Below are 12,128 nucleotides of genomic sequence, written 5' to 3'. Positions count from 1 at the left end.
GCATACTTTTACCTTATCCCAGAAATCAACCAAAGCTGTAAAGTCCCATTTCTTAGAATATGCCACATTGTATTTCAGTATAGCATCCTATGGAAAAAGCATAAATAAAATCTTATGATATAGCCAAGTGAAATCTAAGGAAGAGCCTGTCTTCTTTATGAACTACCTCCAGTGAATTTCTTAATGCTAGACAAGCTTCCTCCTACAATCAGCTACTCCATGTCAGTAGCCATGGACATGTAGGATGCACATTAATTTATTATTTGCTTAAGAAAAATGAGATCAGAAAGGTCAAGTAGTGGGGGAAAAACATCATAACTGCATTAAAGTATGCATTCTCAATGGGATGATATTACTCGAAGCAGGTAAAAATGGGATCTTGGGGGATTTAAAAACAAACCAATCAACCAACCAACCACAAAAAACTTAGTTCAATGTACTCCCAACGGTTACACTGTATATAGATATTCAGCATATCTGTAATATTAAAATTATGGCAGGGGGGTAATTAGAAAAAAAGTCTTAAAAGGCTCTTGTGGGGAGAGCGATAATGAAAAAAGGCATAAAATGGGTCTTTTCCGTTTATTAGCAGCTATTTTTATAAGCTACTTATAAACAGTCATCATCCGTCAGCAGTTCACATCCATTACTATTTATGTAGAAGGGAAAAGTCAAAATAGTACGCCATCTACCGGTGTAAATTATAACTGTCTGAACAGGCAGAGATGTTCCCCTGGCTTCCAGAGTGGGGTATGCATAAGACAAACCATTAAGTGTGCAGACAGAACTATTATTTATCATTACATTTGAACTCATCCTTTTTAATTTCTACCTTGATCATATTTTATAATGCATATATTATATAAATAATAAACATGAACAATTTATAAAACGATTTGTATTGGCAATATACACTCAAAAAATTTTTTACTGATGGAATACACAAGTCTGAAAATCACTGCATCGACTTATTACTGTGAACCTTCCAATCTTCCTCAATACTGATAAAGTTTTTAAAAATTAACACTCTGCCAAAGAGCTTCCTGAAAAATACGGCATGCCATAAAAATAAGCACCAAGCATCTAGTAAAAGAAAAAAAAAAATGTATATTAATTACTGGAAATTAGGGAATATTCAAATTCCTTCAGAAAGGAAAAGAAAAAGTATCAACCACAAAATAACACAGCAAAAGCTTTTATTTTTCCCTCACAAGCCATAAAACAGAAGTTTCTATAAGGAACTAAAAAATGTCAGCTAATTTTTCCTAATCTGATTTTAGAACCTCACATAAAATATTAAACATCAATGTCCATCAACAGGTGAATGGATAAACAGTGCATACACCTGAACACTTACTACTCAGCAATAAAAGGGAATGAACTACTGATACACTTAAAGTGGATGAATCTCAAAAATCTTCATTCTGAGTGAAAGAAGCCAAACACAATAGCATTCATACTATATTATTCTGTTTATGTAAAATATGAAACTAATCTATAGTGAAAAAAAGCAATCAGTAGTTGCCTGGGGCCAGTAGAGAAAAAAGGATGGACTGCAAAGGGGCAAAGGGAATCACAGGTTGGCTTCATGGGTGTGTGCAACTGTCAAAACTCATCAAATTATGCACTTAAAAAGATGTACTTCCTCCAAGTTGATAAGGAAAAACATTTTAAATAGCATTTGCACTCTAGTTTTTTAATGGGGTTTTATAACTACCATTAGCTTCTAACTAATATTTACTTTTACTTCAGTCTTCAAGTCTCAAAGTAGCCTATCATGAGGTCTCGTCATTAGAAACACCGGGTGCTATTCTGTATTCTTAGCTATCAATTATTGAGTGAGTCTTTTTTAGTTTATAACTCACAATAAGCACATTTAGTTAAAGCCAAAGACCTCCACTCTGTGTAAATTATCAGACATATCATTTACAGAAATATTTCTGTTTAAATTAACATTGAGGACACTCTTTTCCCTTCTTAAATTTTGAAAGGATTTAACTCCTCTTAATCTACCATCAAATGACATATGAACAGCACAAAGGCCATTCTAGTCAATAAGAGAGATTTAATGCTTCCTCTTCTTCTCAGCAAAGGAAACAATGACCATAAGAAGACAGAAGAAAATCTGGATGGATTACTCTGTTCTGTTGTATCCACCGTAAAATGAACAAGAAAGGGAAAATTCAGATTAAAGCAACTACACCTCCCTAAAGTAATCACGGGGCACCAAGGAAAGGCTAAAGAGGCAAGCTGACCATGGAATTTAGAACAATATGATTATTCCATTTATGCTTAAAGAAAAAAATACTGAAACGCTTTAAAATAAACCCTGTTTATAAGGCCATAAAGGACCTGAGACAGTGTTCCCAAAAGAAGTCTGGGCAGTATTTTCAGGTGGCCTGCTTTTGCATTTTGTGAATTTATAATTGGGGTTTCGGAAAACAAAGGCTAAATGACAACACACTTTCAGAATAAAGAACAGGTACTTCAAATAGGTAAAAATGGTGAAAACACTGAGCCATCATAATATACACTACAGCCCAGGGAACCCTGGCGGCACAATGGTTAAGTGCTCAGTTGCTAAACAAAAGGTCCGTGGTTTGAATCCACTAGCCACTCGGTGGGAGAAAAGACCTGCCAGTCTGCTCCCATAATGATGACAGCCTAGGAGACCGTATTGGGCAGTTCCACTCTGTCATATAGGGTCACTATGAGTTGGAATCAACTCAACAACACAAAACAATAACAACGCATACGTATGTCAAATTGTAAGAAGTCTGGATCAAAGTGGTCAGGACCATATTTATTTGCAAGCTGATGTACTGCACATAGATCACATCTCTGCATCCACCAACAGTTCATGATTAGTAACAAAAGTAGTAAAGTACAAAATAAATACATTTTTCTTTATATGGTATTTTTTAAAAATTTCTCAGCATACTATTTTGGAGTCTGGATCAATGGTTAAAAAGAAAGTCTGTTGCAAAAAAGGCACACTGAACCCAAACTGTGTTCACTGTGATAATGAACACCAATCGAATGATGGCTCATCATGCTTAAAAGTGGAAAAAATCAAAACGACACAGCTGTATAAGCACTATAAGCGTGAGGAGCTTATATTTTACATCTGTACATATGTAATTAACATTATACTAAAAATAAGTAAACCCTGACAGACCTTGAGTTTTTTTTTTTTTTTGGCATTTAAAAGTTTAGTTAAAAGAAGTACAATACAAGATTGAGAAACACTTTCCCTAAGGAATGAAACATTCAAAATACATTATGGTACAACATCAATGTTTTTCATGTTAAAAAAAAAAAAAGAAAACCCGAAGACACAGAAAGGTCTAAGTGTAGGTGGAAAATACTACAAAACCCAAGAAACTATACAGAGCAATCAAGACTCTCAAAGAAAATGTTCCCGTTTTTACTGAAGCAAAGAAAATTCTGCTACTGTTCATATTCATAAAAAGCTTGAAATTTTACATGATTATGGTACCATAATTATGCCTTTGAATTACGGGTGTTGACAAAGAATACTGAATATACCATGGACTGCCAGACAAATGAACAAATCTGTCTTGGAAGAAATACAGCCAGAGTGCTCCTTAGAAGCGAGGATGGTGAGACTTCGTCTCACATGCTTTGGACATGTTATCAGGAGGGACCAGTCCCTGGAGAAGGACATCATGCTTGGTAAAGTAGAGGGTCAGCGAAAAAGAGGAAGACCCTCAGCGAGCGAGAGAGATGGACACAGTGGCTGCAACAATGGGCTCACACACAGCAATGACTGTGAGGATGGCGCAGGACCGGGCAGTGTCTCATTCTGTTGTACACAGGGTCGCTATGAGTCGGAACTGACTTGAGGGCGCCTAACAACAACGACATAGTGCCACAAAGAAAAAGAATTCATATTTTAGATATTAGAAAAACAATCTAATGGTTGCCCTACAGTCTCAGATAAAATACTGTTTTAAAAAACCAAAAAACAGATTACTGCCAAAAGAAAAGATTAATAAATTATTAAACTGCTAGAAGCTAAATTAAGAGCAATAAAAAATAGAATGCTTAATGTATACTTTAATCATTATGAAAGTCAGCTTCCCTTTGGGCGAATATTGCTGAAGTCATAATTCTCTCCTGACTTACATTTAAAGGCATTTCAGCAACTTGATAATTTTAAAATAAAAATAAAAGAGAAACTTGGACTGAAGGAAATTGGATGGGGAATCAAGAAACTGAGGTGTTATTCCCGGTTGTCGGAATTATTTCGCGTGGCTCCAGGCAAGTCATTTACAACTCTCGGTTCTTCTACTCATTTCCCTGTGATGGAGTGGAAAGCAAGAATGTCTCTAAGGAGAGTTCCTCCAGGAAGCAAGTACCTTGAATATAAACAATGCTGTTACCTGAGTCTATTAAGAGCAAAAACGTCTTTGAGAGAGGAGACACAAGGCCCGTCTACAGGAACTATGTGTAAGAGACAAGCATGGCAAAGAGAACATACCCTCAGGTTTTGGGGCCGCGTGAATCTGTTGAGAAGTGAGGTCTGAATGAGCTCCCAGCGGCTCCCTGCAGTTCGCTCACCATTCTTTTAGGAAAAAGAAAAACATATGAGGAAACCATGCCCAAGTTCTTTTGCACCATAGAATCAGAAATCAAAAACCAAGTACAGGGATTGCAACTAGGGTCACACAACAACATGTGTATAAACTTCTGTATGAGAAGTTAACTTGAGCTGTAAACTTTCACCTAAAGCACAATTTTAACAAAAGGTAAGCACTAAGCCATCTTTCAGAGACTAACAGAGAATCAGTTTTGTTCTCACCTCATCCTCCACAGGGTACAAGTTCTGTTCTGAACAAGGCATTTTAACATGCTTGTTGTCCCACAAATCTTTATAATGTGTTGGAAAAGGTTTAGGAACTTCTCCTGCTCGCAAAAGATCCACCTGAAATAGAAGGTAAAAAAGAAAATTTTAAGTGCGTAAAATTTAGGAAGATCTTCTACAAAATGACCTGAAGAAAGTAGCCAATACAAATGCTATATCATAGTAGAGACCAGGCCCTGGGCACGAAATCTCAGAAATCCTCTACAGCTGTTCCCACCTCTTGCTTCATTTAATCAGTTCCTAAGTCCCCCATCCTGTGCTTTCTACCTCCATTCCATCTAGGCCCAAGGCCCTCATCAACCCTTGCCTGCATTATTGTCAATAACCTCGTATCCCTCCCCCTATCTCCAACTGCTCCCACATACATTCATCCTCTATAAGACCCATCTCCCTGCTTGGGAACAACATTAACTTTTTAAAGTACTCCCAGGTTTCCAACCCTTTAATGGCTACCCACTTACCCTCTGCCTCTATGTAAGATTCCATACTGATTCCAAATAATATTCCCAGTTTTTTAGCATATTCTTACCCAAACACTATTCATTCTAGACAAGCCAGCAGACTTATAATTTATTAAACATTGTAAATTCATTTTTGTACCTACATGCCTTTACACATATTATCATCTCTTCTCTTTTCAATACCAATTCTATTAATTGCCACCTTCCCATATCCCTTTATTTGGTTAAACACTTCTTTTGACCTTCATAGGTCAGCTCAATTTTAATTTCCTTTAAGACGTCTTTAGAAACTTTTTATAGGCAGTTAGTTTACTCTCGCCTATTTTACTGAATCATTAACATACTATTGCACGCTTGTTTTTCATTTCCCCACTAGCCTCTAAACTTCTTGAGAAAAATAACTGTTAACTTTGTATTCTAAATATTTAGGACAGAGCCCAGCATATGTATATTTATATGTATATGTGTGTACATATGCACATATAAATACACATGTGCTACTAATAATAAGTGTTAATGTTTGAGGAAGGAGATATTTTAAATCATAAAAGCTGTATGTTTTGTCTATTCTGGACATTTCATATAAATGGAATAGAATGCATGGCCCTTTGTGTCTGGCTTCCCTCACTTAGCACTGTTTTCAAGGTTCATTCGTATTGTAGCAAAGATCAGTACTGCACTGCATAGAATCAAATAACCACAAAAATGAATATAAAATTTCAACTGCAATATGCTATGAATGAGAGGTTCATGGTTTTATGAGGACCTGTGCTAGACAGATTTAACTTATTTGGTGACCTTAGGGAAGGCTTCCTTAAGGGAGTGGAATTCAGCTCATCTCCGAAAGAGAAAAGAAGTTAACTAGGAAAAGGAAGAAAGGAAGATTGGTCCTCAAAAAGGTAACACCTTATGGGAAGGAAAAGACTGTCAAACAGGCAGTTTCATAAAAAGGTCTGCAACTCAAGAGAAATAAATTTGTAAGCCATCTATATATAGGTGACCCTTGAAGCCGTAAGTGTGGGTGAGGCTACCTAGAGAGAGACAAAAGGGGACCTAGGAAGAAGCCTTGAGGAACTCGAACAACACTTAATGGCCACATATAGAAGAAGAGCCCAAAAGAAACATAAGAATTGGCTAAGAAGGTAGGAAGAAAACTAGGATTACTAGTATATGGTGTCATGGAAGCTAATGGATGAGAATATTCCAAGGAGAAAGAATGGTCAAGAGTCAAATGTGGCTGAGTCATGAAGTATTCTTACCTTCATAAGGAGGCCCCAAAGGTGAGTTTATAAAGATGTTTCATGTAATCTAAGGTACTGGTCAAGCTTTACATATAGGGGAACACATGTGTAAGAAAATGCTTTATATGAGTGTTTGTATTTACATACAACCAAGTACTAAATGTAATGGCCACAAAATTTCGTATTACCTTATATTAAGCCAAATAATAGCTTCAGTAGTAATACTTCAACTTCTGTAACTAAGTATCTGTACTTACTCATCTGGCATCTTAGAAGTATGAGTAACTAAAGACTGTTTATTAAATAACTGCTATTATATTACCATATTCAGCAAAAAAAAAAAAAAAATCTAGAAGAATATACAGTACAACAAATTGTTAAACCTGGGAATGGGACTAAGAGGGACTTGGGTTTTCTGAGCATACACTTTTACATAATAGTTACATTTTTTTTCCAAAGACCCTGTATTATTTTTGTAATCAAATGAAGATTTTTTTAAAGATTTTAAAAATGCATAGGTCACTGGATATCAAACAAATAAAAACAACAGTAATTGAAGAGAATAAATCATGATGGCATAGGAAACTCTGAGTTTTCTTTGTGGGGGCTGGGGCAGAGAAGAAAGAGGAAAAATTAAAATATCACTTAACTTCTCCAAGCAATCTATTCTCCAAATCTTCACTGTTAACATCTTCTCAGACACTCAGCCTAACAAACTTAATTTTACAGACATCATCAACTCCTCCTTTTCCCTTATTCCCTATATTTAACAATTCACTTTCAGCTTTACCTCAAAACAATGCACCATCTATTTTGTTCTTTAATCCCAGGAACATTACCCTATCTCAGTGATTTTCAAAATTTTTTTTAATAGCAGAACTCTTTTTCCCCTACAATAATCTGGCATGAAATCATAATATTTAAGTCAGATAAAACTTATTCTTATAAATATAATTTTACAGTAATTCTTACTTACTCTAACCAGGGCTTCCAATCAGTTCAAACCAGCTCAGTCACGGCCAACAAAGTGAAACCAGAAGAGACCCAAATTTTCGAAATCTGGGTGATCTGGACCAGTAACCGGAACGGGAAAAACTGTAAGTCAAAGCTCTGGAATAGGAGATGTGGAAGAGGCATAGTGAGCCCTTGCAGGAGCCTGATACATGAGACTGGATTACCACCAGGACACGTTCATAGCTGCGAGGCTGGCTCCCACCTTTCAGTGTTTCCTCGGCCATGACTGAACAGGGCAGAACTGGTTTGGACCCATGACTCTAACGTAAATAAATGACAAGGAGGCTATTCTAACAAATACAAAACTTGAAATTCAGAGTTATGGATGACAGCTACAGCTTACATCAACTCATCATTAAATTTATGTTTATATCTTTTACACAGTATTAAGGAAATCCTGATTCACATCACAGCTACAATGGTAACAGATTTTTACTTGTTATTTTGAAGTCTAAGAATACTCTTCAGTTAAATATCAGTGGCAAGAGAACCTTGATTCTATGCTCGGCACACAAATGAGTTCTCTTGACAAATTCCGCTGGTATCTCATGTGTTAAAATATGATATCAAGCATTTTCAAACTTGAGTGTGTTTGTTAGTTCTCTTATTACTGGTTTTTCAAAGTTAAAAATGTAATTCAGAGAGGAGGGGCCAAGATGGCAGAGTAGTCAGACGCTTCCAGTTGTCCCTCTTACAACAAAGACTCTAAAAAACAAGTGAACTGATTACACATGACAATCTAGGCGCCCTGAACATCAAAGGTAAAGTTAAAGAATCAGACTGAGTGGCAGGGGCAGGGAGAGATGGTTTATAAGCAGTGAGTAGTTGCCAGACCGGATCCAGCAGAAGCCGGGACCCTTCAGGCTGGATTGGCATGTGCAGTGAGGCAAGTAGTAGCACTCAGGAGGCGTTTTCCACATCGGGAGAGACAGAGCAGAGGAGAGTCTACTCACATCTCCAGAACCAGTGAAAAGCGGTACTCAATCGGCAAAAGGTAAGTACATGCATCTGACCTACCGTGCAGATCAAAAAACACCCCTCTTTAGGAAAAACCTTTCTCCTACTTTCCTCCCCACTCTGTACCAGGTCCTGGGCCAGTTTCAATGATTGCCAAGTCCCCTGGCCAGAAGAGGGACTTGTCACACGCCCTGAGCTATTCTCCTGGCCTTGGAGAGGGAACCAATTAACAAAGTGGGAAAAAATAATCTGCCGGATCCCCTAAGCCAGGAACTCAGGGTAGGCACAGCTCCTTTGCCTAGGCACAGGCATAAGGAGTCCACGACCCTGTATGTCTTCCACCCCTGCATGGACCTGTGTGGGCCCATTTCAACAGCATAGGCCCTCATTAGCACAGTACAGCAGGGTATATACCCGAAGCCTAACTTCAACTGTATCAGCTATATGGTGAAATGGGAGGTTCATGACATTTGACACTGCTCTGCCCATTAAGCAGGGACCTTACCTACCCACATCAGGGGCCTGATGACTGATGGGTCCACCCACGCCACCTGGCCACCCGCAACAGGGATCCAAGAATAGGTGGTGCCTCCTAGACCTTACAGCCAACAGCACTGGGTGCTCATAGTCCAGCTGCAAAACCCATCCACCTATGTGCTCTAGGGAACAGGGACACCCTTTCCTCCCAGACACTCAAGGGCAGCCATCAGCCCTCTGCCTTGCTCAGTGTGTGACCCCTACTGCAGCCAGATACCTGTGCCTATGCCAATCACCCAGGTCTTTCTAGGACTGTAGGTGAGAGCCTGCACCACACACTTGGTGACCAACTACCTGGACACCTGAGCTGAATCCTTATAAGAAAAGTAAACAGACTCCTGGGTTCACATACCTAGTAACAGATCTAACCACCTGGTGACAGGATGTTAGAGCTTCAAAGCCACCAATAATCAAACTAGCTCACTCGAAGAGCCTATTTGGGCATATCAAAACAAAATAAAACAAGAAGCTAGGATACAGTAAGCAAACATAAAATAAATAAATGTAATAACTTATTGATGGCTCTGAGACAACAGTCAATATCAAACCACATAAAGAAACAGACCATGATGGCTACAGCAAGCTACCAAAACAAAGACTTAAAAAACCATCAGGAGGAAGAGAACTTCTCTGAATTACCGGAAGTAGAATTCAAAGACTAATGTACAGAACTTTTCAAGAAATCAGGAAGGAGACCAGGCAAAACACAGAACAAGCCAAGGAACAAACTGACAAAGCAATAGAGAAAATAAAGAAGGTTATTCAAGAGCATAATGACAAATTTAACAGGCTTCAAGAATCCATAGGGAGACAATGATCAGAAATCCAAAAGATTAACAATAAAATTTCAGAAGTAGACAACTCAATAGAAAGTCACAGGAGCTGAACTGAGGCAACAGAAGTCAGAATTAGAGAGACTGAAGATAAAGCACTTGACACCAACTTATTTGAGGAAAATTCAGATAAAAGAATTTAAAAAAATGAAGAAACTCTAAGAATTATGTGGGACTCTATTAAGAGGAATAACCTACAAGTGACTGGAGTACCAGAATACAGAGGGATAACAGAAAATACAGAGAGAATTGTTTAAGATTTATTGGCAGAAAACATCCCTGATATTGTGAAAGATGACAAGATATCTATCCAAGATGCTCACTGAACCCCACATAAGGTAGATACCAAAAGAAAGCACCAAGACATATTAGAATCCAACCTGCCAAAACCAAAAAATAAAGACAGAATTTTAAGAGCAGCTAGAGATAAACGCAAAGTTGTCAACAAAGGAGAGTCAGTAAGACTAAGCTCAGACTACTCAGAAGAAACCATGCAGGCAAGAAGGTGATGGGATGACATGCATAAAGCCTTGAAGGAAAAAAATTGCCAGCCACGAATTATGTATCCAGCAAAACTGTCTCTCAAATATGATGGCAAAATTAAGGCATTTTAAGATAAACAGAAGTTGAGGGAATTTGCAAAAATCAAACAAAAATTACAAAAAATACTAAACGGAGTCCTCTGGTTAGAAAATCAATAACATCAGATAACAATCCAAGACTAGAATACGGGGCAGAGCCAACTAGATATCAACCCAGATAGGGAAGTCACAAAAATAAATCAAAGCTAAAACACTGAAATAGGAAAACAGAGATGTCAATATGTAAAAGATGACAATATTAAAACAAAAAAGAGGGCCTAAAAAATGTAGTCATAGATCTTTCATATGGAGAGGAAGTCAAGCCGATATAATAAAGAAATCAAAGATTGGTTTAAACTTAGAAAAACAGGTGTAATTAAGGTAAACACAAAGGGAACTAACAATCCTACACATCAAAATAAAAAACAAAGACTCAGCAAATAGAAAACACATAAAGAAAAACGACTCAGCACAGAAAATTAAGTGGAACAAAGAAACTGTCAACAACACACAAAAAAAGACATCTAAATAACAGCACTAAACTCATATCTATCAATAATTACACTGACTGTAAACAGACTAAATGCACCAATAGAGACACAGAGTGACAGGAAGGATAAAAAAACACGATTCATCTATATGCTGCCTACAAGAGACAACCTTAGACTTAAAGACACAAACTAAAACTCAAAAGATGAAAAAAAATATATCAAGCAAACAACAATCAAAAAAGAGCAGGAGCAGCAATATTAATCTCTGACAATATAGACTTTAAAGTAAAATCCACCGCAAAGTATAAGGAAGGACATGACATAATGATTAAAGGGTCAATACACCAGGAGGACATAACAATAATAAATACTTACGCACCCAATGACAGGGCTCCAAAATACATAAAACAAACTCTAACAACACTGAAAGGAGAGACAGCTCCACAATAATAGTAGGAGACTTCAATACACCACTTTTGGTGAAGGACAGAACATTCAGAAAGAAGCTCCATAAAGACACAGAAGATCTAAATGACATAATCAGCCAACTTAATCTCATAGACATATACAAAACACTCTACCCAACAGCAGCCAACAACCAAGTATACTTTCTTTTCCAACGCACATGGAACATTCTCCAGAACAAACCACATATTAGGCCATAACGCAAGCCTTAACAGAATCCAAAGCATCAAAATATTACAGAGCATCTTTTCTGACCATAAAGCCAGAAAAGTAGAAATCAATAACAGAAAAAGAAAGGAAAAAAAAAATCAAACACATGGAAACTGAAAAACACCTTGCTCAAAAACTACTGGGTTATAGAAGAAATTAAGGATGGAATAAACAAATTCACAAAATCAAATGAGAATGAAAACACATCCTACCTGAACCTTTGGGACACAGAAAAGCAGTGCTCAGGGGTCAATTTATAGCAATAAATGCATGCATTCAAAAAGAAGAAAGGGCCAAAATCAAAATATTAACCCTACATCTTGAACAAATAGAAAGAGAGCAGCAAAAGAAGCCCTCGGCACCAGAAGAAAGCAAATAACAAAAATTAGGGCAGAAGTAACGAAATAAAAAGAAGAAAAACAATTGAAAGAGTTAACAAGAGCAAAAGCT

The 12,128-nt window shown here is 37.3% G+C and overlaps 1 protein-coding gene across 8 annotated transcripts in view; it reads right to left on the bottom strand.

Moving 5' to 3' along the window:
* PARG (poly(ADP-ribose) glycohydrolase) overlaps positions 1-12,128 on the bottom strand; it is a 155,691-nt gene that overhangs the window by 125,805 nt on the left and 17,758 nt on the right. For 7 of the 8 annotated variants that reach the window (XM_023742087.1, XM_004387943.3, XM_023742091.1 and 4 more), the window contains 3 exons: positions 4,826-4,948; positions 4,505-4,588; positions 13-87 (listed from right to left, as the gene is read on the bottom strand). In XM_023742087.1, the coding sequence (XP_023597855.1) occupies positions 13-87; positions 4,505-4,588; positions 4,826-4,948 (282 nt within the window). The remainder of the gene's footprint in view (positions 1-12; positions 88-4,504; positions 4,589-4,825; positions 4,949-12,128) is intronic. The other variant, XM_023742088.1, reaches the window with a different exon arrangement.

The sequence above is a fragment of the Trichechus manatus genome, unplaced genomic scaffold (assembly GCF_000243295.1).
Source record: "Trichechus manatus latirostris isolate Lorelei unplaced genomic scaffold, TriManLat1.0 scaffold00200, whole genome shotgun sequence".
NCBI classification, from domain to species: domain Eukaryota; kingdom Metazoa; phylum Chordata; class Mammalia; order Sirenia; family Trichechidae; genus Trichechus; species Trichechus manatus.
The sequence above is the reverse complement of the archived record's forward strand: the minus strand, read 5'-3'. Positions and strand labels throughout refer to the sequence as shown.